At 46.4% G+C, this 26,323-nt stretch overlaps 1 protein-coding gene across 2 annotated transcripts in view; it reads left to right on the top strand.

Moving 5' to 3' along the window:
• Positions 1–9,224: 9,224 nt before the first annotated feature.
• MXD4 (MAX dimerization protein 4) overlaps positions 9,225–26,323 on the top strand; it is a 39,793-nt gene continuing 22,694 nt past the window's right edge. The window contains exons 1-3 of one of the 2 annotated variants that reach the window (XM_059817466.1): positions 9,225–9,338; positions 9,947–10,046; positions 19,582–19,611. In XM_059817466.1, the coding sequence (XP_059673449.1) occupies positions 9,275–9,338; positions 9,947–10,046; positions 19,582–19,611 (194 nt within the window). In that variant the 5' untranslated portion in view covers positions 9,225–9,274. Of the gene's footprint in view, positions 9,339–9,877; positions 10,047–19,581; positions 19,612–26,323 lie in introns of both variants that reach the window. The other variant, XM_059817465.1, reaches the window with a different exon arrangement.

The following is a 26,323-nucleotide window of genomic DNA, read 5'->3' as shown; positions in this document are numbered from 1 at the left end:
CACATTTAGCAAACACAGTGCTATGTGGGTCCCATAAGGCTGAGTCCTAACCACCATGTGCTACAGCATTTTAGATTCTGGTTCCCAAACAAAGTAGCCTAAGCAATATTTTTTTTTTTGTGCATGCAAGGTTGCTTTCAGCAAGTTGTGCCTTTTGGAGGCCACTCCTTTTCCTCTCCATGCTGTCACAGCAGTGTTTTGGGGTTGCTGAGCAAAGATCTTCCCTTTGCTGGAATTCAGTGCCTCAAGCAAAGCACCAAAACCAACACTCAGCTTGAAGGTTTAGCTGGGAAGTATTATGGAAAGCACCACATACGATCGTTGTTGGCCAGACCTACACAGCCTCCCACCCGCAATCCCTGAAAAAAGTATTCACTAAATAAATTGCATCCACACAGTGATAGTTAGAGTCTGCCAACACTTACATACTCATTAGCGTGATTGATTTCCCATTATCTAATTAATTACTGCAGATTTCACATTTTCACATCGCCTACTTTGCCATTTGTTCAACAACAGCAAATGGCCCGTCACCACAAGGTGATGGCACTGAATTTGTCTTTGTCCTGTACCTTGCATTGTTCCCCAAATTGGTGCAAAATTCCAACCAGGCACCAGCAAGAGCAGTCCAGGAGGTCTCTGGGTGCTCCATCCCCTGCCCAAGGCTGGAGCCAAACCTCTCGCAGGCGTCTCATGCTGGAGGAGCCAAAGGCTCCCCAGGTGACCCAGCCCAGTGCCTTGCGGTCCTCACTGTCAGAACATTTTGCTGATATCCCACCTCCTTGCTGCAATTTAAATGCATTCTTCCTTCTCCTCTTGGATGCTGAAAGCCGATGATTTCCTGCTTGCGCTAGCTTTTTCTTTGCATAAGGAAGGGAGCTTGTTACAGTCATTCTGCCTGACTCTTCACTCAGTTTCCGTACTTATACCAATAAAAGAGAGTGGGAAATTGTACTTGCTTTATGTGGAATAAGAAACTATGTAAGACAGTGTGAAATCAAGCCCATAATTTTTTATCCTAAACCATACATTACAGATACAGTTCCTATAAAGTGCTCATTTAACATTCAGTTTCATTTCTCCATAGGATTAATTAGCTTGCAATGAGGAAAATAATTTAATTAGGCCCACAACTGATTAGAGCCTGGTGCATAGCCTACCGAAATAAAGGAGAACATACAAATTGATTTCAACATGTTTTGGGTCAGACCCAATCTTCCAAAGCAAATAGAGAGATAAGACAGCATCTGCTGACTATTCACCTGCCAAGTCTTTGTGCCGAGCTCTAATTTTAGGTCCTGCAGGCAATTGTCCAGGTTATTTACCACCTGGGCTGTTTTGATCTTCTCTCGAACGTGTGTATTGATGTACGAGCTCTCTTATCTCTACCACGATAATACTGGCCCAACTATACCAGCAGTATGAGGTTCAGGATCAATACTGATTCCTCCCTCATTCAGCTGAACAGCATTTTATTTACCTAATTACTAACATCTATTAAGGGCCTGAACTAGCAAATCTTGGCTAACCAGTCTAAAAGGCATGAGTTGGACACACTACAGAAATGCAGAGTATTACCATTACTGTACAATATGGGACGCACCTACGATCTTCCCATCACAGATTCACTTGGATCCATCACGGCTAATACAAGTAAGTGACAGAATCCTATTGCTGGTAGTAGATTTGCATCGGCCACATTAGGTATTAATTTTTCCCTACTGGGAACAGAACTCAACAATTTGCTTAGATACTTACTGCAGGCCTATAAATGTTACAGATATCCGTTCTTTGATAAACAAAAATCTGTTGTCCCATATATGTATGCACATAGATTGGGTCCTGAAGAATGGCTGTATGAAAGGACATCAGGAGTCCACCTCTAATTTCCTTCTCATCTCAAAAAATTTTGGATGTCCAAGCACCCAGGTGAGCAATCTCCATGCTTAAATTTGTAAACATAACTTCTTCTTTCTTGGTTCCTCATCTGTAATAAATATTCTATAAACTAATGTCTGCTAACTACTTTGCCAGTCTCCATAGGACGCATGAACTCATTCTTAAATATCTAGATGGATTTTCAGACCAAAGGGCAATACAAATTTGTTAGAGCTTCTTCCTATAAACTCAGCAGACATGATTCACAGATACATAGGAAGCAGGTACCCTGGGTAAGATTTTTATGTTCAGTGGATAGATGCCATTGAGACTGTGTTATCAATGACTGATTTTATTCATAGAGCCCACAGTTGCCTCCCTGTCTTCTTAAAGTGGACATTCTGTTTGCGAAAGGTAGACTGGTTTCAGCTCCGTTTGCCAGCACGTGTGCACAACCCTGTTCTGTTTTTCTCTGTCTGTCCCGGACTGCAACCGTGGTGCTAAGCATCAAGGCAGCTTAGAAGATGATCACAGCGAGGTAGAATATGCTTTTACTGCTATATGATGTGCTTATATCAAAGTTATCTAACAAGAAGGCCTGGCTGCAAATTTGATTGGATAAAGGAGAAATGTTTAATTTATCAGCTCATTCAAGCAGTGACATCAGCCTATGCCCCCCAAAAGCACTCTGACACAAAGTGGGTCTGAGTCATGCTTTCTTTAAAGCCTCCTTGCACTGCACTAGTCTATATACTTCGTGGAAGCTTAATGCAATACAAATGTATACAAGGCCCCTTTTCTACGCCAAGGGAATGTAATAAGGCCATAACATGTCTGAGATTCAGATCCGAAATCCTATAACAAATCCTTCCTCTGCAGTGTAACATAATGCCGAACATGCTGGACTGGGGACTGGGACACCTAGTCATCCTCCCAGCTCTTCCCCTGCCTTTGCTGAGTGACACTGGCCAGTTGTTTCACCTATGTCTTGTTTCTTTTTTGTCTTTTAAAATGAAAGCAGTGATACCACTGCCTTTTGTAAAGTGCTTTGAGCCTGGCAGCACCAGTGAAGATTTTTAGAACAATGCTATCCAAAATTGCCAGGCATGGTTTAGGTGAAATAGAGTAGAGGCGGAGCAGGATGAAGGAGTAAATCAGTGTCTCTCAAGCTTTTCAATCTATGCCTCACTTCAATCAGTTAAGAATAATTTTATGCCTGATCACAGAAATGGCTGCAGGGCCTGGCGGCAGGGTACTGCACGTCTCGCTGGTCGGCGAGTGCTGGCGCAGAGGGGCATTCAAGGTCCCTGCAGCCAAACTCTCAAGGACGCTAAGATACAAATGTTGTCTTTCATAATACAGCAATTAACAAGAAATGAATGTTACAATGGACTGGCATTCAGTATGAAATACTATTTTTTTCAGATTTGACTTTCAAGCATGTCTGTTCCATAGCATTTCATAAACCCTTGCTAAATCCCAAACAAAACCAGGAGAAATTCAATTGTTTTGTGAAAGCCAGTGATTCAAACAGTGCAGCAAACAACTGGTCAAGAGCAGGCAGCAAGCTGGGCTAGCAAACATCACGTAGAGAGCTCACCAACTCAAATGCACGGGAGTCACTCAGGCCCATAGGACCCCACAGTATCTATACTGTTGATTTGTTGCTGTGGTCCTTGGACCAAGCTACTCTCCAAGCCCACACCTCGGGACCAATCCGGAAGGCGCATTGGATGAGACTGCACAGACATGACTCCTCCACACTACACCGTCCCTCAATACTGTAGCAGCAACTCTTTAACCCCGATACTCCACAAATCCTCATGTCACATAACCTCAGCTTTAAGCTCGGAAAGCAGCTCTCTGATGGGCTGCCACACATCTTAAGGCACTTTGAACTTAAAAAACCCACCCCAAACTAAAAGCAAACCACACATAAAATAAAGTGATGACTGAAAGCCACGTGTGCACCAGTAGCAGCCCAGAGGAGATGCAGGGCCAAGTGGCTGCAGTGACATCTGCCATTTGAGATCAGGGATGGAGAACGGTCTTTGGCCCTGCTTTATTTGGCAGCTTAGATATAATCAGAGCATCTGAAATTGGGCTTAGGCACTGACAAAATTGTTACTTCTGAAACTTCTTTCTATTCAGCTTTCAGGTGTTTTGGTTTCTGCATCTAGAAAACAGAGTTAATGGTCTGAATCACAGGTGAGATGAGAAATTAAATGGGATTTGAGATGCTGAAACCGGGAGCTGAAACTTGCCAATGCCAGCTCTGAGCGCAGGTCCCCTCCTGTGTGGGAAGACAACTAAACCTTTGCTAATTACCTAAGCCTTGCAACACCCAAGGAAACAGGGGGATGGACTCTAAGGCACAGCAAAGGAGGTTGTTTCTGGACATAGGTATAAGACACAGTAAGGAATTTAAAAACATGGAAGAAAGAAACATGCAGTAGCTGCAATGAGCAAAATCTGAAAAGCATGGAAGGCCTAATTATTTCTTTAAGGTCGTACATGGGGAATAGTGAATGAAGTTGCTTGAATTATGGGTCCTCAGCTTCAGAGCTCTGCTGTCATGACAGCTCAGGGCAGTCAGCATTTCTGATGTCACTGATTCCACATGCCATGTCACAACACAGGATGGATTTTGGAAAAGAAAGGCGTTCTAACATTTAAAAATGTAAATACTACCACTCCAATCACAAAGTGCAGGCAGTGAAGAAACCGCAAACAGTCAGGTTTTGGGGTGTGGCTGCTGATGGCTCTCCCTTCTGCTTCTAAATATAAAGTTTTTCAAACCTCATCATGAAGTGACAGCCACCCCTTATCACTGAAGGCCAGCTGTTTCTTTAGCACCCAGCTGTTCCTGCTTCTTGCTCGTAGAAATGGAAAAAAGCTATTTAGAGACGCAAATCTGCAAAGCCTTTGAGTACATGTACATCTTGGAGCATGTCCTTCAGTTCCTAAAGTAATTCAGCTGATCTTCTTTCACACCCATTTTACACCTCTGCACCCATGCTGACACCACTAAAGCTAGTCCTGGTTCACTGGCACAAATAAAAACAGATCCAGAAAGATTCTTTCTAGGTATAGAAAATTTTTTATGGCACCACCTAAGAAGGACTCAGTTGAATTCACTCTAAGAGAAATAATCTTGGTAAAACTACTCTGAGTTCCCTAACATGTTGTTGCACACTGTACAGACAGCTCCTTCGACGCAGCTACAGGTAAATGTGTGTCAGCGCTTGTTTGGGATAAGCCAATCCATACACTGTCCTTCCTAAATGCACATGGGTTTGCTCGGGATTTCATCAGCAGGGGCTCTGTGTGTGTGTGTGTGTGTGTGGTTACACACACACTTATAGTTCAGGCAGACTAGTATAGTTTATGACTCCTGAGGCCACGAACAGAACAGAACAGAAATCATCCATTTTTTGTGACTGCACTGGTCCCTGTTTTGCAGTTCTTAACAGCACTGCACAACACTTATGCACATAGTCCAGCTGGCTTCAGTGGCCCCTCTCTTCCCAAAGCACCCCTTCCATGCAGGGAAGGGTGGAAGCATAGGACGCTGGAAAGTGCCAGTATCAATGTGAAACTGTGCTTGATCACCTTAAAACAACTGTCTTCAAAATACTTCTGTCCACATTAGAAAGCAGAAAGAGCAATCATATTGAGTCTGATGGTTTTTACCCCAGGAGAGGTTAGGTTGCTGGGTTTGGGTCCCAGGGGGTGCAGGGGAGGGCAAGGGCTGAAGCTGCCAGGGAGCGAGACCCAGCAGTCAGATTGGACTGAGCACAGATTAATGTCTGGTGAAGACAGTGCTTGGTGGGGTGTGCGGCTCGGGCTATGCACTCTCCTGAAGCACTGCCCCTGTGCAATGCTATGCTTGTTTGGACTCCTGTGTTTCTAGAGGCAAATGATGTGCGTTCATAGCATGGTGGAGAAGAGCGCGAGAAGCTTCAGGCCTTCAGCGCCTCAGTAAAGCCGTAGCTGAATCCTGGCCTTTTATACAAATGTATCCCACTTTCACCCAAGTGCATTTATATACCTAGCACGTTCCTCTTCCTTTCTGGACATATGACTGATTCCACAGCCATGTATGAAACCGTTTAAGATACATTTAGACACATATACAAAGAAATGTATGTGCTCTGAAAATCTGAGGTACTGCTAGATCGCTGTGGCTAGAGAACTACAGTGTCTTGTCTGTACATCTTTGCATTTTCTTTACTATATGCCTTATGCACATGGTGAGGCAAAGGGAACTTTCTTTCCTGTGTGGACAACATGGTTTCATGCTATTTCGTAACATAAAGCAATGTCAAATAGCGTCTAAACCTACTTCCAGTTAAGTCAACAGCAAAACTGCCATAAATTTCAATGAGTTTACAGTGAAAACAGTACTGTCTCACCCACATGCAGCAGAATTTCAACAGTTCAAGCAGCAAGTGGAAAACGTTACAGCAATTTTTTCACCATTGCAATCTATGCACCAAATTCTCTTCTGCCTTGTAATTCACGCAGTCAGACTTTTTGCAAGCAGATATAAAATCCTCTTACATTACGGTCACAATGCTGCTTTCTTCACAGCCTTGTATTTTGTCTCATCCCTGATGCCTGGACGAAATGGCAGTAAAATGTGATCTGTGTTCAGCAATGATCAAGAGCCACATTACACTTGCATATCTGAGGCAACAAGATACAGACTAATAAATTATCAGGTGTAACGCATATGTAGTTCTAACGTAATCCTGTAAAAAGACTACAGCATAAAACTTATTTTAATCAGAATCACTATTACCCTCTTGAAAGGAAACTGTAGCTGACATCTTTTGCCAAGGAATAAACACAGAGGACAATATTCTGCAACCCTCCTATATGCTGAATAACTCTTACTCAAATAGTTCAATTAAAATCAATGGGGCCACTTGTGTGCATAAGTGCTATTCTGCAGGAGGACTGATTACAGGCTTCAGCACTTTTGGCCTGAAGATGTACGAATGTGTGATCACAGCACAGCTTAAAACTACTTGCTTGTGTTAAAACCAACCAGTTTTAGGCAACAGCTGTGCAGCAGCTATCTGAGATAAGGATGCAAAGTTAGCAGCATAAATAGGATGGTGTGGACAGGAAAGGTGCTGAGCTCCTTCCTGCTCAGCCTGTATGCCAGGAGCCAGGCTATTCTGGTAGATGGCTTCTGTGTATCCAAATGACGAAAGCCAGCTGAATATGCTGGCAAGGGTTGGAAAGCTGGCAGTAACTCTGACTGCATTTCTGAGGGCTTTCCACTGTTTCTTTTTTCAGCAGGTTAGACTATTGTGTAGAGTTTAGTAATTCTTTTAAATCTCTGTGCATGTTTTTGCAGTACTGCTGTTTTCCTCTCTTGCCTGCACACTGTAAGGGGTCACGGAAGTATGTGCCAGACACAATTTTACAGCATCTTCGGCATCCCATTTGTATCGTCCTTTCCATTTTGATTCATTTCTTGACGTACTTTCCACTACGAAAGCAGGAGGCTTTTCCTTCAGTTGTAGTCACATGCCAACTTTCTTCTGACTTACAGCCCTGATGGTAAGGAGAAACACAATTGAAATCTGCTTGAAATGCCAGCTAGCTTTAGGAAACCCCTCCCACAGTGGTGGTGGTGAGAAATCCTACAGCGGGCACACCAAGAGGCCCTTTCTAACTTTAAGATGCACAAGGGCCCAGCCCAATGGCCTGGTGAGGCCCAAGGGCCTTCCATTTGCTGATGCCTGGGGAGGAGGTCGGTTTTTTGCCCTCGACGCCTGCCAAGCTCCCCGGGCGGTACCATGAGGAGGCATCTCCTTGAGGCCCGCTGCCCTGCATCCCTCGCCTTCCTTGCAGGGGTGTCTGGGGTTACCAGGGACCCCCGGCCCCGCCTCCCTCCCCACGGCCTGGAGTGAGCAGCGCGCTCCTATTTACAGGGAAATAGAATACTTTTCTTGTGTGAAAACTGCCCGACGCTGACGGGACAACAGGCGCTGCGCAGGCCCGGCGGCTAGCAAGGCTGAAGGCCCCTTCCGCCGCGGCATCGCGGCCCTCATCAGCGAGAGGGCGGCGCGGCGCTGGCAAAAACGACCCGCGAAGTCGCGCTGCCCCGCAAACTCTTCCCCTCCGCGGGTTTCTTTTCCGGTGAAGCGGCTCCGCGCCCCCTCGCCCGCCCCGACCCGCCCCGGCCCAGGCGCCCCCGCGCGCATGCGCAGCCCGCCGGGAAGGGGCGGGGCTTCGCCGTTCTTCAGCACTGCCCGCCCCACCGCGGGGGCCTGGGAGCGCTGGCGAAGCGCCGCCGCAGGGGTAGGCAGCCCCGGCTGGCGTTCCCCGGGACGGAGCCGCTGCTAGCGCCCGTGCCCAGCACGGGGAGGCCGCGGGGGTGGAGGTCTGACCCGGGCCGGTAGTGCGAGTGAGAGGCTGCAGCGCCCTACGCGTGGGGGCACGCCAGGCCGGGCCCCGGCAGCGCCCTGGGCGGGAGTCTGCAGCCGTGCCGAGCAGGCGCGGTTATGGCGGCAGCGGGTTTCCTTCACAGAAGGCGCTCCCCGGCTTCGCTCCGGTCCTGCCGCCTGGGGCGGCGGCGCGCGCGGGGGCGGCCGAGCTCCTCCACCCCCCGCCCTTTTCCTTTTCTTTTTTCCCCCCCCTTTATTTTCTCCTAGCTCAGCCAGCCCGCGTTCCCGCGGTAGGTTTTGCTGTTAACGTTAGCGACGGGGCACCGGCCGAGGCGCTCCTTGGCCCGGCGAGCGTGCCGCGCACAGCGGCGTGTGCGGGCGGCGGGGGCGGAGCTTCGGGCCGCCCCGCCCCCGCCTGCCTCTTCCTCACAGCAACGCCGCGCCTCCGCCCGCCCATTGGCTCCCCCCTTCCTGCCTCCCCGCCTCCTGCCGCACGGCACGCGCCTCCCACCCCATTGGCTCCTTCCCCGCCCTCATTTGCATGGCACCCCGCGCACCAATCGGCGGCCGCTACCTGCTTAACATGCAAGAAGCCGGCCAGTCAGCGAGCGCGGGGGCCGGGCCACCACGTGCTGTTGCTAAGCTTCGGCTTCTAAATTGTTACTATAGTGGCCAGCCAATCGGAGGGGGCGATGGGGATCTGTCAACATTCCCTGCCCCAGCCAGAGGAAAAGGGGGGGTGCTCTGGCTGCCGGTTGGGCCGGCTGCCGCCCTGCGTCCCGCCCCCGCGCCGAACGACGATTCCCTATTGGCGGCGCGGGCTGCCCGTCGCCTGTGTGTCAAATGTAGGTTGAGAGAGGTGCCTTATAACTGGGGGCTTGGAAGTCCCCCGCGCGTGAACTCGGCGCGGTGCGCGACGCGGGGCGACGGGGGGCTCAGGGCTCGGCTCGGCTCGGCTCGGCTCGGCTCGGCTCGGCTCGGCACAGGCAGCCATGGAATTGAACTCTCTGTTAATTCTCCTGGAAGCGGCCGAGTACTTGGAGAGAAGAGACCGAGGTACTGGGCGCAGGCGGGCAGTCAGTCAGTCACCCGCAGGCGCTCCCAGCCGCTCTCGGCCTTTGTTGTGTGGCGGCGGCGGGCGGCCCGGGCCGGGGGACCAGCCCCGCGCCCTCACCTGCCCGGGCGCCGCGGGAGTGACCAGGGCTTCGCCAGAGGCACCGCGCTGGGGGAGGAACAGCGCTCTTCTCTTTGCTTTTTTTTAAAAAAAAAAAGGGTTATTTTTTTGTCAAGCTCTGGATGGGGATGGTGTGTGTGTTGCAGCGCTCAGGATACCTCACACTTCTCTGTGTGTGGCAGTCGTTAATTGTATGGCAGTGCTCCCCCCCCCCCCCCCCCCCCCCCCAGCGCAGCGTGACAAGGGTTTGCATGATCCGCCTCGTTTTTAATGTGCACTCAAATAATCCTCCTAATTTCGGCACTTTTTTCTTTTTTTTTTTGGTTTACCGAGTTGTTACATTTTTTGTCTCGCTTCTTTAAGAGATGCCAGAATAAAATCCAAACAAATCAACCGGAAAAAATTCTGTTCTTTACCCTAGCGTTCCTGCAAAGGAGGAAAAAAATGCATGGAAAAAATATATTGCCACTAATGCTGACTTTGTCCCTAGAAGCAGAACATGGCTATGCATCAGTGTTACCCTTCGATAGTGACTATTCCAGAAAGAAAACAAAGGCAGGCACCATGGCCAGAAAATCCCAGAATAACAGGTAATAGACGCACCGCTTTTTCAGAATGAATCGGCAGCTTTTCCGATGTGTCTAGCTTATGTGCAGTGCATACATTTATTAAAAATAATAACTAATCCAGTGTCTTAGTTTCCCCCATCCCGGTAGTCGCCATTTTTTCCCTGGATGGGCTTGGCTCTGTTTTGATCTCTCATATAAACACTGCCACGCGTACACCATCTCCTTAGTACTCGCTGCACTTCTAAACCATCTGCCCTCATCGCTCCTTCTGCTCCGCGCTCACCGACGGTGGCTTTTACTGCAGATCTTAACACCGTAATCGCCACCCAGACTTCTCTTTGCATGGCACTAATTTTCCCCCCCCGGCATTTATTTATAAACCACAGGCAGCGAACCGGCCGCCTCCCCCAGCGCAGCCAGAGCAGATGCAGCCTCCGGTTGCAGCACAGCGCCGGGCGCTCGGAGGGAGAGCGTGTGCGGGGCGGCGGGGGGAGCCCCACCCGCACGCGTGAACTTCTGTCGGTATTAAGCGAGAAGGTGCTGGAGTGAACTTGACCTCTCCGGGGCTTCTGCTGCACCGCCCGCCCGCCAGCCCCCCCCGCCCGCCCGCCGCATGCGAGCCGTCAGCGTGCATGACTTGGTCGTTATTTATCACGATTATCATCCGCCTTTTTGTCGTGGTAGCGGTGGTTTTGTTGTTTTCCCTGCAGCCGCTACCTGTGCTGCGATGGCATGAGCGGAGGGCTGCTGTGCGCAGGCTCTCTGCAGCTTTGTTTGCTGCTCGGGCAGCGGCTGTGTACGTGCAGGAGGCTGTCTTACAGGGACAGTGCCGGCCCCTGCCTGGAAGCTCCTCCAGCCCTGTGCTGTGCCTGCTCTGCTTTGCTCTTCCAGGGCTGCTCCGGAGAGGACCACGGACCGTGCCCAGCTGGGCCTGCTTCGCCCCGGAGCGGCGATGCTCTCCCCAGCGCAGGCTCTGCTCTGCACGGTGGTGCTGGATGGTGGCTCCTGTAGAATAGCCTAAAATGAACTCGGCTTGCACGTGACTTGTTTTCCAAACGAGCAGTGAGTCTCTGCGGGCCCGCTCGGCTCTCGCTCCTCCGGCGGACATCCCGCATGGCAGCGGGCAGCTGGCTCTGCTGGCACTGGGGTGGTGCGGGGCGGGCGGCCAGCGGCTGCTCCTGGGGCACCAGAGGTGCAAAGTGAAATCAAAAGCTGACGAGCTCCCTCCTTGAGAAAAACATGAGCTGGTGAGCGCCCTGCTCGCGCCTACCGCAACCGAGCAATGTGTCTTGAAGATAACTGAGGGGGAGCAAATTGCTCCCCTATGCCCCTACTCCAAGCAAGGCAACCATTTCAGGGGGTATTCATTGCAGTACTCCTGCGTTTTTTGTTTTTAGTTGAATTCTTTGTCTCATCTTGGAGCATAGAGAAGACGTCAGTTCATTTTAAAAAAGAAAGTCATCAGGAGTGGGAGGTGTGTCTTGTTTCCTGAGACACTTTGCTCCTGAAGATTTTTAATTATTTTCTTACGAAGTATGCTTGCTGCCTTTAAAAAAACCCTCACAGTTAACCAAAACAGGTCTCGTAGGATTTCCAGCTGTAAACTGCTCGCTGAATTGTGCGGATTTCTTTCCTGTCTCTTGCATTCAAGAAATCTGTGTTACTTACAGAGCTATTATTCCATCGTTTCCGTTCTTAGGTTTCTTGTCATCCGCTGCAAAATAGTTATTTGTCTGATCTGTAAGCTGCTTTCAGGAGTTTTTAGGAGAGGATTTGTAATCTATCAAATACAGCAGAATTAAAAGATTTCTGGTTAGAGATTTGCTAGCGTTATTACAGCTGAGGCATACACGTCTGCTTGCAGTTACTTTCCTGCTTTTTTCTGCCTGTAGATTTATATTTACCTGCTTGGTCTTTTGCTCTAATTCACACTCTGTAGCAGTGGCAACCTTCAAAAATGCCATCCTGTGGTACACGATGTATACATTTACTTACACTTTCTTTTCTTCTAGCTGCAGTGATGATTAGGGATGAAGGATGAGTTGTTTGTGTTACGGGATAATGCTTGTGGAGAAACGGTTTCAAGGGTGGCCATACCGGGATGGTGGTTTGCCTGGTTCAGCATGGACACTGGGCTTGCTTGCAGGTGTGAGAAACTGAGGCGCATTGCTTTAATGCAGCACTCTGCTATTTCAGGGACGGAGCAGCAGCAGCAGGGCCGTGTGGGCACCTCTGCGTTGTACCTACCGACTCTGTACCCACGTCTAGCAATCGCTGCTTAAGTCTGCCTGTGAGCTTAGATTTGAGGGGGAGAAATTATCCTTACGTTTGAACATGCAGTCTAAAATGCATGAAGTATACTAGCATCACTGGTTTATTGTTACTTGGCGCTTATAAGCTATAGGATCTGAGCCCCAGACTAGAGTCTGAATTTTTGATAATACAGTTAAATCTTCCTAAGCAACTCAAAGATTAACAGAGGGAGACGACTGGCCAAAGTTCAGAGGATCTGGAGTGGTCGTGGGTGATACGAACCACCGGGCAAAGTGTTTGTCTGTATAGTTCCACTTGAACCATTTCCCAGGTGCACTGGGTTTGGAGCATCAGTTGCAGGCGGACATGATGGCATACATGCCTGAAATTAGGCCTTATTATTGCATTATTTTTCTTACATATAAAAATATATACTTAAGGTTGGAGAAGTAGGAAAGGAGCAGATAACTGCACATTTCAAAACTGCAGGGGCTTTGTTGTTTTTTTCATTATCTATTTTTGTATCCTGCTGCTTGCAGCTTCTGATCAGATTAAAAAGTGATATATATATACGTATATATTTTTTTCATGCTTTATGAGCTATACGTATATAAAAGCATGCAAAACATCTTCCTCCTCATTCTCGAAAAATCAGAAAGGAGGGAAGGAGGAGAAAAACTGTCAGATGTGAGGAAGCCTGGTGTGCTGTACCCTTCTTCTTTGTTCTGTATTTTCTCCCCCATGTTGCCTGCCTGCGGGGGAGCGGGGGGGAAGAACGTACCCAGTGCAGTACAGGTGTGCTGACCGGCTGCTGCAGGCTGGGGGACTGGGCAGGGATGGATTACAGCTGCCCTGTTGTTCAGCGAGGGCACTGATGGACGCCTCCTTCCTCTGCCGAGGTGGTGGCGACGTTCACGTAAGAAATTGTATCTTGAGACCTCCATCCTCTCATCGAAGGCTGGTGAGGCCCAGACCCACGGGAGGAGAAGGGGGAGGAAGGCTGTCCGCCCTTTGGACAGGATGCTCAGGTCTGGGCTAAAAGGTTGCCGACCTCTTGACTGCTATTAAGTGAGAAGTAATTTTGACAGGTTTGGATTCATGCAGGGAAAAATACCAGCAAAATTGCATTTAATTAACCGAAATCTGTAAGCCTTCTGTCCAGCACAGGAATTTAACATTTTGGCTTTGTCCACCGATAGCTTTGGGTCAAAAATGGAAGTGGTCGTTAGCAGTTTATTGCTAAACAATATTCTCGGGTTTATTGGTAGCAATTGGACACAATTTTTAGCCATTTCTTTTTCACTTCTACATTAAAATTACTTGATTTTATGTGTTTTCTTCTCACTCAGTTTCCTATGATGTGCCCTTTCCCATGTCACACAAACCAAACTGCTTTGTTTTCTCTCTGTTTCCGGTTTGCCATTTGTACCGTGTCCTCAGCTGAGATTCAGACTTGTTCCCCTCAGTAGTTTTGACCAAAATCCTCTGGCAAATGAAACTGGATTCTTGTTCTGCAGAGAGGACAGGAGACTGGAGAAAGACTGTGAACAAGATTGTATTTTGGGGGAAGGCAGACCTTGGTCACATCTTCTTGTTACACTAATACTTACCAGGTACTCGGCCACGATGTAATAAATGTCTCCTCTTCACAGAGCAGTGGCTGTAGTTCCTAAAGCAGTGACATGCAGTCTAATAATTCTTGTTAATGTGTAGTTGGGATTACAGAAAAAGCATAAAACAAACAGCTGGATTTAGTGCAGTTGTGCCTTGGAAATGTTAATAACAAATATTTAAAAGTCCCCCCCAAGCTTACTGTTTGATCCAAAGAAATGGATAGGTAACACGTGTGCGATGTGCCGAGGAGGAATACGACACAAATCTGAAATTCGGTGACGTATGCTCACGAGGCAAGGCACTTTGACAGAAAACCATGCTAGCCTGCAGATAACGGGGCTTTCTTCTGCCCTGGCTATAATGACACTCAGCAGGTGTGGGGTGGCTTAGGCTGTGCATGGGTCTGAGGTGTGTGTCCGCCCATGCATGGGGGGAGCTCGGGCAGCTGCTTTGCTGCAAAAGGGTCAGAAATAAGGTAAAATGAAAACTAAAATCTTAGTGTTAGATGCCAGTCTACTGAGGTAACAGTTGAATTTACTTGCAGAGAAAGGAATTGGATGTTGGTGGTGCAGTGTGTTTGACCTGTTAATTTAGGAGCTGGTTTATTGAAGGAGGGAGAGCAAAATAAATGCTAGTTTATAAGCATATCTTCTGTATCTATTAATTAATATTTTTGCTCATGTGTTATATAAATAGGCTTGTACTTTGTGCTGTGTTCTGGCGAAGGGTTCTATCTAGAAAAAGATGAAAGCTGCATTTGGTGTTTCAAATAAAAACAGAGCTTAATGTCCGAATTCCGCTGTTAATGTTGGCTCACGGGGAGGGTCAACCTGTGGCCTGCAGAGCAAGCCCCTTGCTCTCTGCAGATGTTATTCTGTGCCCACACAAAGCAGCTTAGGGATCAGAGCCTGATTTTTATTTTATTTTTCCTTTTTTTTTTCTTTTTCCCCCCCCTTTTTTTTTTTTTTTTTTTTTTTTAAAATGGGAGGCTGAGAATAAAACACTGCAAACCAGACTGTGCAGACATGGCTCCTCTGCTTTTTTACCTGGCTTTCTGAATTTGATAGATCCCTCTGGGTTTGCTTTTCTAAAGCTGGCAGCAGAGGGACAGCAATTGATACCACCACGCTTGTTTTTAAAACTGATGCATTTTAGTCCCAATATAATAGATCTCACCAACTGGTCTGTCACCCCTGAGGAGCTGCGGTAGGTCTGTGATGCCTGGGAGTTGCAGTCCTCATGCAGTTGAGGAAAACAAATTGCCACCGTATTAGAAACATGTTTGGACCTTGCCACTGTAAACCCGTGGCAGTGCAAACTTGAATGAGGTACTGGAGCCAGAGCTCTGCACTGAGGCTGTGCCAGTATACCTGGTTCTCAGATCCCAGCTGAATCTGCAGGGCTGGTTAAATTTTGCTGTGAGGAGAATGTGAAAGTAATTTCTAGTGGGTTAATTCCATACAGGCTGTTTCTTCAACAGGCTGAAAGTGATGTGTCCAGTTTAAAACAACTGGAAAAAACCCAGTGACCCAGGAGCAGTGAATACTGGGCAGGACATGTACTTATGCTCAGGTTTATTGTTGCACCACTCCTCATCTCAGGTGATTCGGGTGGTGGGCTGTAATATTTTCATGTGCGTCCCATGGCAGGTTATGTGTGCGGACAGGAAATTCCCTGGAAGCGAATCGAGATCTTTCCAGCCATAAGCTGTGTAGCAGTTACATCCAGACAAGACTGCGGGTGTATGAACTGCGTGCTCTTGTGCACCAGCACGCTCAGGAGTGGGAATCGGATGCAGACACTTAGTGTGTAGCACCTTGTAAAACGTCTTGCTCTGTTTGTTCTTATTTTTTCAGCCTGGACTAAAGGTGAAGTAGAGGCAAGGTAGTTTGCATATGGCCCTCAAAGTGCTGGGTGACCTTAGGTGGAGTTCTGTCCTCTGCTCATGGGTTGTACAACACCCTGCCTGCACCAGAAAGTCCTGGCGTGGGCAAGGCTCTTGCCACAGTTTTAAGCATTTAATTAACTAGCCCACTCCGCTTCCTATAGCACTTCAAAATGCTTTGGCAACCAGTAGCCTATCCGTGACTTACGGCCTGGACCTGGCCCCTGTTGGCATTGGGGAAGAAGTTTCAGCAGCATTGCTGATACGTCCCTGCTTTTGTCAGGAGCTGTGCTGGTTTCCTTCCATCAAGATGCAGCGTCTGGTGGGGCAAATGGATGGAGGAGTAGGGGAAGATGATTTAGTAACCAAACAGGCAGCGCATCATGCATACGGTGAAATCTCAGCGTGGTACGTGTGTGGGCAGTTCCTGCTGGTTACCTGTAAACTGGTAGAAAGTTAATCTTTTGGTGGGGGGACGACTTGTCTTTTCTGGGTTAGTCTTATCATCTCAGTTAGCACCCGTCCTAATTGTGATGATTGTTGCATCAACCACGTGCTCAAATACAAGTACCTAGAAGTCTTGTTTAGGGGGAGGGAGGGTGGTGGAAGGTGACAGCATTAGGGACTTGCTGTTGGAAGTGGCACAGCCACTTGCAAACCAACAGCTACATTTACTTGGCTCCTTCCCCTTCTTTCAAATCTTCTGTTGACAATTTATTCACAAAGAAAATTTAACTGCTACTTCGTAGCTTGTGAACTGCATGGCATTTGCTAAAGGGATATTAGGGCTGTCTCAAGTCAACAGTGTAGTCTAAGCAGCAGCATTGCTGACCTCGTCCTTCTCAATCTGTGATTTTGCTGATGATTTTTTTTTATTATTGGCTTTTTCCCTTTATTTTTATCTGGACCTTTTTATTGACACCTTTCCTTCATGACTGCTACTCCCAACTCCCCCAGATTTTGCCTGGAGATACAGAACCTAACATACTGAACTTAAGCTAAACACCAAAAGTCTTCCTTCTCTTGCAGCCACTTTTGAAGGGCTCCACCAGACCATTTGTCTGAAAACCACAGTCGTGAATCTGACTCTTCTCTATAAATGTGTATATATCCATATATCTTCTAAGTCCTGGCCCATGCCTTATGTTTTACTGAAGTAATAAAAGACTCCATTTTAAAAGGGAGGTGGTGCTTGGGCTGCTGGTTTGTGTGTAGACCCATTCTGACGGGTTTTTTGCTCGCTTCAGGTTGCATGAAGAGCAGAAGGAGATGGGTATTCTTGCAATATACTGTGCCGTAGACAGTGAAGGAGAGAATAAACAATATTTAGGGAGAGGTTCATCTCTTCTGAAAACAAACCCAACAAAAAAATAAACCTTCATGCTTATAATAGGGTATTTAGCCTATTCTGTAGGTGGAGCAACTGTCAGGTAAATGTCAAAACTCTCAGTTTTGGTTCCCAGATAGGACCTGATAGTTGAGGCATTAGTCAGCCTCCCTGCACCTCCTGAAATGTGTGGCTGGTGCCCGTGTTTGCACACATCGATTAGGGTTCTGCATCCCTACGAGCTCTGCAAAGAGGCACGTGTTCGCCGCCGCTCCGTTTCATAGCTGGCGTAACCAGGGCAGGCAGCTGTGCCCTTCCAAAGCTGGTCTGGCAGGACGTATCCCAGGTGAACACCAGGGTCATCCTTCGTGAGCCAGAGGTGCCTTGGCAGTGTGCTGCACGCAGAAGGACTTCCAGCTATGCATTGCATCCTCTCTTAACCCAGCAAAATACTCCGTGCAGGCTGAATTTCTTGGCCAGTGGTTCTCCTGTGGGTGCAGCAGTCACCGTGCATGCTCACCAGAGCTGGGTGTGAGCTCCGCTACAGCAGGCAGGTCGGAATTGGCTAGTTACAGTAATCGTGTTTGTCTTGCGTGTAATTGCCAAAAGTGTGAGGGAGGCCACGCCATAGGGCTGAATCTAGGCCAGCCTGTGTTTCCTCTCTCTTCCAGAGCTCCCTGCGAACAGTGTCTTTGTGCCTTTGACAGGCCTGTTGGGGGTGTTTGGCGAGAATGGTTCCTCCCAAACTTATATTTTCTGTGTGTTTTCGTAACCGTTGGCAGATTTGGCATAGTGTTTTGTCACTTTTCGAGGAGAAAAGGTTTGAGCTATCTCTGTGTGTGTGGGAGTAGAAAATAAAAACAATGCTTCCTTATTATGGTCAAATGGCAAAGGCAGTAAATCACAGCAAAGCCAGCCCACCTTGACCTATTAATGAGCACAGAATATGTGTAAAACACTTCCAGCATTGCTGCATTGGTCAGGAGCACTTATGTGGCACAGTAGGAACCACATACGTTACCTGATTGTGGCCCATTTGATGCAACAAGTTAAAAAAAATTGAATTCATAGGCTCTTCAGAAACAGATAGCAGGTAATGGTTGACATAGCTGGTGTCTTGGTAACAATACTGGAATGCTTTCCAGTGAAAATGGATTAACATCAGTGCTGAATCTTGTGCGCATTTGAGTTTTCTTCTACCTGCAGAGGGGCAGTTCGCTTAATTCCTTGCAGGATCAGGAGCTGTGCTGGGCTGAAATAAATTGCTTGTGGATTTGTTCGTTGGTTATTTCTTTGCATGAGCTTTGTGTTCTTTTTTCCCCTTTCTGTGGCTGGAGAGATGCTTTTGTCATCAGTAACACCTAAGTATACCACAGCATCCAGCTGCATGCACGTGTGCGGGGAGAGGCAGAATGGCTTGCCACTGGGCAGGTCGTGCATTTGTGCAGGAAGAATTTCTCACCCTGGGATGCCTCTGCTCACTCGATGGACTGTGCACTTACACCTCCACAAAGCCATCTGGGTCAGCACATCATGCCCAGATGCAGGCAAGGGTTACAGCACGTTGTAGGAGAGCTGCTTTGACGTAATCTGCCAGCCGTAAAAGCTGCCACCGCCTTTGTATCTTTTGATCCTTACGTACTGGCAATGTTTTCAGTTGGGCAAAAGTGAAGGTCTGGGAAGTTGCTCGTTTTGAAGTGGCGACAGTAACTTCATTTTAGGGATAAATGAGGGATAAATGATAAATGAGCTGTATAAATAAATAAAATTAATATTTCCAGCTGAATCAATGAAAAAAAAAATCCTCCAAGAAGTTAGGGCTGCCTTCTAAAGGCGAAAAACCTGAGGCATCATCTCGGGGGAAAAAAAAAATCTCGAATCATAGTGGATTGGAAGAGAATAGCATACTGATGTGATCAGTTCAGGGACTGTGATTTTATTTTTTTTTTTTCTGTTTGTAGACTTGGAAGAATTAAGAGGATTCCTCTTTTTTTGCCATTAAGATGTCAACAGCAACAGCAGTGGTTAGCTGCTGATTTTTCTTGCTGCTTCTCCGTGGGCTTGAAAGCTGGCTTTCTGGGTGCTTATTACTCTTACGTGTTGCCATTTAGATCTTCTAACACTTTCTGCCCCCTCATAATTTTTCTTCACAGATAAAAATCTTGTGGGCTGTTTTTATTACTAACCTGCTCGTTTTTTTATGTCCAATTCTGTCTCTGAATCTATTGAATGCTAATAAATGCAAATTTATTATAATTCCCCCCCAAACCCACGGTTTACTCATGGAAATTAAGTTGATACCTTTAAGTATCTAAGGGATGTAAAAGTGAACCAATTTAACAGCGAAGCTGTTTCATAATCCTTATAAATACATGTTTTAGAGAGCTCTTTTGCAACTTATGCAGGTGTTGGCTTTTAAATATGCTAAATCTTGGTATTGATCCTTTTCTCTAATTTTTTTTTTCTCTTTTTAATAGGTCATCACACAACGAACTAGAAAAACATAGGTAAGTCTTGAGAAAAAAGCAAATTAAAAGATGTGCGGCTGACATTAGAATTGCCATGCTTATTGAAGAATATTTTGTTGAAATTGTTTTGATTCTGCACTGAATAGTTTATTAAGTTGGGGGGGGGTTATCAACTAAAATCTAATAGGTATAATGTTATTTGGCTTTTTTTCTGTTGTTTGATGTACTATTTTTGAAACACCCCTGATAATTAGCTTTGGACTGATTAATGCTGTAACTGGTTAACCATACTGTTACTAATAAAGAATCTGATTGCAGCAACTGTTTGCTAGAGGTTTTAAATGCTATAAGTACAATCAGGAGTCTTTTGTGATTAGGATGGATGATTTTTGGGGAACAATATGTCACACAGGGTTATTCTATGTTTTTTTTAAAGTATGCCTAAAGTGCAGTTAATTTTCATCTTGCATGTAAGTACCTACATTTTTCACCTCCGTCTGCTTCCTTGCTGGTACGTGTCCTGTCCAAAGAGCTATGTGTGGGCTAGAAATCAGCAACTCCTGAGCTGCAGCCCTGGTTCTGTGTATGCAGCACTGTGAAAAGCTGTACTTCCTTACCAAGGACATTCATTAGAGCCTGAAGACCTGATTTTTAAAGAACTCATGTTTGCACAGTTTTGGAGGCAGTGTTTACCATCTATTGTATCTTGTCAGAGTTTGTTTGCAGACGGGCTTTTTAGCTGTAGGAAGTCTCTTGGGGTACGCTGCTGTGAAGGTGCACGCAGAGAGCTGCCGAATGCAAAAGGTGCCCATCTTTGCACTGGCTTTCGGTTCCCCAGCTGAGCAGTGCCGTGGCACCCTCCCTGCAGGATCGCTGCCTTTCACTTACCATTCAGGCAGCAGGACAAACTCTCTTTTGGGTAGTTTTCTGTTCTTTTTCGTGTAGTTTGTGGTCTTTCAGGTTTCATGCATCCAAAGAAAGCAAGGGGTGTATGTGTGAGTATGACTTAAATCTATATGCATGCTTCTAAATACGTGAAACATGGTTGATGGCACAAGATTGAACTCACGTGGAGTGTTTTTTGTGTGTTGTTCTGTGGCTGCAGTTATGTAGCAGCTAGACCATCACTTCCCTTGCATGCCTACATGCTTTCCTGTAGTTTAATTGTAATATGAGTAAACTATAGCCCTGCCTAATAACCACGTGGTCATCCTAGAGATGAGAGGAACTGGGGAAGGCTCAAGCTCACAAATGCAGGCCTGGGCTGCAGAGTACAGAGCATTGGCTAAGGCAGTGAAATCATCTGGCAGAAGTTCTGCTGACAGAGTCTTCAGGAAAATAACCTCATGCAAAATTCTGTCCTTCGGTCACGCTTCTTTAAAAAAATAAAACTAATCTTTGGCCCCAACTGTGCTTCTTTCTCACTCTCATTTTTTTCCATCATCTTTCCATTTCTTCCTTTTCCTCTGCTCCATCATTACAGACTTGCGATAATCTATTACTTTTTTCTTTTCTTCCAGTCATTTTTATAACATGAGCATGGAGTTGCCTCTTCTTCCCCCTGCTCTGCCTTAACATGTTAAGCAGCATAGTAAATGAGGCACAGCAACATTTGCAGCAGATGCAGGGGCAGAAGAAGGATCTATTAATTGTTCAATCTCTGTTGTCACTTTCAGTTCTGTGTTGTATCTTTGTAGTAGCTGGACCATATAGTATTTGCCTTGCTACCTTTTCTTTCTCTGCCATCTCAAGGTCAAAATCGGTAAACTGCAAGGTATGTCTTGTGATTATACAACTAGTATTTGTAACTGCTGCTGCTTGCTGTACCTCCGACAGTTACACTATACTTCAAGCCAGATTTTATTATTCCTGGTGAGAACCTGCAAATTAGTGCAAGATCCTTGTGTGTGCAAAGAGATGTTCACAAAAGCAGATGAGGTGTGTACAGTTGTAGTTACCTAACGTATTGGTGCGAAGGACTCTTGTAATTTTAATTTTTTTTTAACAACCCCCTCCTCCAGCACTGTGGGTGTATGAGCTGATAATACCGATTGTACTGTTTTTCACTGTTTTACTAAAACTGCATTAAAATCCATCGAGCATCTTGCAAAGTTTAATGGAAGATTCACAGCCATAGTGTGTCTCTGTAGCAGCTGGCCCTTGCAGCAGAGCCCGTCCTCTTCCCCCGGCGCAGCCCTGCCCTGCCAGCTGCGAAGCACTGGATGTTGATTTTGGAGGTGTATCCTTTCCAGGACCAGCGCCTTTGACTCACCACAGCCATGATGCTTCTGGCTGAGGCACACTTGGTTATCTCACAGGAGCCCATCAAGGAGGAAGAGAGGAGATGGCTGCTCACATCCTCCTCCTTGCCCACTCCCTCACGTGGTGTCTGTGGGCTGGACTGTGCTCTGGAAGGCAGGGAAATGGCTTCCTCATTTACAGGGCCTTTGTGTCCTGGATGAGGGTGGCCAGAGCTGCCACTAACCAGAAAGCTGTGGTAGCTGTGTACTGGTTCACGGTGCTGTTTTAGATTCTGCATTGGTGTTGCCCATAAGAGGTTTTAATCTCTGGTTTTGATGTCAGTGGGAATGGCAGTGGTTGATCTCTCAGTGAGTGCAGGCTCGCCTGTTTTGCACCACTACTTTAATTTGCATTTTCTACTGCTGGGTCTCTTTTCTGCATGCTCTTGAGGAGATGCTCAGAGGAAGACGAATGGAAGTAGAGACATAATTCCAACAAAAACTCTCATTATGTGATAGAATTCAGACTACAATTACGGTAAAGTGTTTGTCAGCAATTCATACATAAAATTCCTTTTTCTCTGCTTTAAGTCTCCCTAGAATACCCTGCTCAGAACTTCAGTGTGTTTTCATTATAGTGAAACTCTGTAAGGACTCATCCCTCTAATGGCAGTCCTGTTTTGGTCCTGTGTGATTAAGGTTTGCATCTCGGAGCCATGAAACAGGAAACCCCCTAAACAAAAAGTAGGAAGGCAGGAAATCTATCCTAAGGACAGATGAGGTTCTAGAAGATATTTTAATAATTACAGACAGGTCAATCAGAATAGCACTCAGATGTCACTAGTTCCTAATGACAAATATGTACATGTATATATTTCTTGTTACTGTTTCAGCCAGAGCATTTTATCAGTAGGCTTTCACAGAGCAATGTAAATAGCAAGTATGTTGGTAATCATGACTTTTTGCAAGGCAGTTTTTAAATCGACCTAACCTGACAGCTGTACAGAGGAATTCAACTTTCATAGCGTAAAAAGCCCAAGAATCCATGAGAGACTCAAGCTTCTTAAAAAGACACAGCATAATCTCATTTATTTGCATCAGTTTATACTAGTTCTACATTACAATGTAAAAACCAAGGTATATCCCCCTGAAGATTGTGCTGAGATCTTCACGGTGCTCTGTGAAGGCAGTGAGTCATCTGCCCTCTGCTATTCGTGTGTGGACTTGTCTCCCCAGCTTGCGCAGGACTGTGGGAGGAAGCGACACCTCCCTGCCGTGGTCCATCCTTTTTTGTCGGAAGCAGATGGAGCCCTGATGAGGGATACTGGGACCAACCCGTCAGGGCTTCTTTGGTGACAAAGTCATTTCACTCCTGCCTGGCTGTGAGGAGCTCTGCTGCAGGAGGAGTTCAAGATCTTGTCATTTCTATGGCCAAGTCTGAAAACAGCTTGTGAAACGGAATGATTTTAGGGAACAGCTTTTAAGAATTAGTGAGGAAATTAATAAAAGTGTGCCTCGAAATCGGCAAGCCATGTCCCCAAGCTAGCACCGTGTGAGCTGAGCAAGTGCCTTGGCTGGGTGACCATGGTACAGCTTGATATAGATGGACGGTTATCTGCTGCCTCTGTCAAACCGTTTGTATTATTCTCTGTGGGGTTTTGTGGGGTTTTTTTAGTCAAGAAGGAGGGAAGGGGCGATCAGCAGTGGTACAAGTTTTCCCGCCTGCATTCCACAAAATAGTAAACTCCTGGCAAACAGTGGGAGTATAATTAGAAGAGGAAGCTGATTAATGCCTTTGGGCAGAATGGACCAGTGATCTTGAGCACGGCAGTGCTCAGCAATGCAGCATCTGAGTTGCAGGTGCTCTCCTGCTTGCAGGAATCAGCAGATCCCATCCCAGGTCCCTAGGCATAGGTTTGACAAAAGCTGGCGAGCTGAGCCGGGTGGAGGTAAAAACCAGGCATTGCTGTTGAGAGCGGTGTGCTCTAGGGGCATTTCCCTGCTTTCCTATGCAAGTTGCTCTGAGAAGAAGTGCACAAGTGTTTAGCTTATTCACTGGGTGTTGGGTGGGACAGGGAGCAATTCTCTCTTGTTCAGGGCTCACTAATTTGTACTGAGACTGCTGTGGAGATAGCCTGGATCAGCTGAGTGGGACAGCCCTGAATTTTTAAAGTGCAAGACCGGGATGGGGAAGGTGCAAAACCTTTCAGCAGGAGAAAACAAACCTTTCCTTCTTCCCAAATGAGCCTAATGTATGCATTGTTTATGGTGCTGATCAGGCGGAGACTGAAAATGTTCCGGTGTGTGCAGAAGGCAGTGCAGTCCTGAGTTTTGGGTAGTGCTTTGTGTATTTAAACCTAAAATCTTGCCAGAAAAAAGGTTGTTACAGTGCATAATCATGTATATGAAGTAGATATCTGTATATAAATGCAGGTTTTGATGAAAAATATGTATGTTTTTGATGTGAGCATTATGACCTACAGTATTAGCTGATAAAGTAAATAGAGTAGGTGCCTCTGAAGTTAAGTTCTAATAGGTAATCAGTTTTTTCATGAAGGAAGTGCAGATGAGCTTGCCAGCGCAGTTATATTCATTGGTACATTAATTTCACCCACTAGGGTTACTTGGTGTTTAAAGTTTGTGTAAGCTGAAAGAGTGCATAGATGGATGTCTTGAAATTCTGTCTGTGGTTCTTCATGTTACTAAATTGCAGGGTTAACGAAAAGCACGTAATCGCCAGTTGCTGATAAACTTGGAAGTTTTGAAACAGAACTGAAAGGTCATTGAAATAATAGCATACCAAAACAATGCTTAATGTTTATTTTTATTATGGGCTGCCTTTTCAAAATCACAAATTACCATTGCAGTTAGTACTATTATGCAGCATAAAGATACAACTGCATTGATCCATCATGTTGAATGGCTACGGTGCAGCCACTAGCTGAGGAAATCCCTAACTGGCTGGTGGAGGTACTTCCAGGGAAGGATTATCCAGCATGTGTCTCGCTGCTGTGCTTCCACCATGAGTTTAACCCAGCCCCATTGCATGCTGCTGCTGCTGGGTCCTGCTTCTTGCCGGCACAAGAGGGAGGGAAGAAGCTTGCTTCTTCAGCTGGTTCATTTTCCTGACCCAGCTCACTGTCACAGGCACACCCAAATGCCAGCACAGGGAGAGAGTGCGATCTGTTCTTTGAGTGATGGTATTAATTTACAGTACAGAATAGGCTTTATCAGTTTCATATTTCTCCTAAGCATCCAGTTTTGGCCACTATTGCCTGGAGAGTGCTGCACTGGATGGGTCTTGCTGACCTGGTACAGATCTCATTGTTATAATGGGTCTAGAAAAACTGCTGCCATTTCTAGGACGTGTCCAGATTATACATAAACCATCTAGATAATGTGGCAGCTACATTAGTGGTGGGAATCACCTCATCTCACTAGCAGAACTTAACCTCTGTATTATATCTGTTTCTTCTGGTTTTCCCGTCAAGTAAGGAACTTTTTACACCACCTGGTTGATGTGAAGTGGTTTATTGCAATAAACATACCTTTGCACTGCTTAAGCAAGGTAATGTCTTAAGAGTCTGACTTGCCTTTGTGAGAAGACAGCTACCATGCTTTAGGCATCAGCCCCCCCGTCCCAGCTATGACTGCCTCTCTGAGGATGCCAGCTGTGGTGGTCAGGTGAATGGGGTTGCCTCAGCCACTGCAAGGCTGAGTCTCAGCTCAGACCCCCTTTTACCTGTCACTTAACCTCAGGTTTCCAACAGAGAGGCAAAGTATATATGATGTTTGTGTCTTAAATTACTGTAGTGAGTTTTTCTGTGGAGCTTGTTTAGCAAAGTCTGTAAAGAACCGGACCCACAGAACTGAAAATTTAGTCCTGTGCTTTTGTTGAAATGTCCCATGTTTCTGAATCTGATGACTCCATGGAATTAAAGAAATTAGAAGGTTTAAAGCTTTGCACTGAAATGCTATTCTTTCCTCACCTTTATCCCACGTCTAGGCAGGCAGCAAATGTCTGGACCTGTGGCTTGTCCTGTACTACATGCTGCAATAGTTACTAGAAATGCCCATGCACTGAACTGCAGTCCTTTCAGTGCACACAGCAGCTCACCTGATCATGCACTCCCAACAAAAGTGTCTTCCCACCTAGACTGCTGGTTTGGAAAGGAGGGGTATGTTAAGCAGATGAAGCTTCAAAGTTAATCTGCTCAGGAAGTTATATTCCAGGTGTCAGGGATATATACATCCTCATTTTTTGGACAAAGCTTTTATTCAGCAATGAAAAATGGGCTAAAATACAATCTTGACTAAATTGTAATGTTGTAATGTCCTTTTTCCTGCTGAAGATGGCTTTGAACTGCGGACCCTAAGTGCAGTCTTGGGTCTGGGGTCCAGAAAGCCATGTGCTTCCTGGCCAGCCAAACAGCCAGCAGAAAGCAGATGGGCAAGAAACCAAGTACCTGCGTTTTTTCCAGTTGAATTTGTTCATCCCTCTCTCCAAACAT

This window comes from Gavia stellata, chromosome 5 (assembly GCF_030936135.1).
Source record: "Gavia stellata isolate bGavSte3 chromosome 5, bGavSte3.hap2, whole genome shotgun sequence".
NCBI lineage: Eukaryota > Metazoa > Chordata > Aves > Gaviiformes > Gaviidae > Gavia > Gavia stellata.
This window is presented reverse-complemented; position numbering and strand designations above follow the sequence as displayed.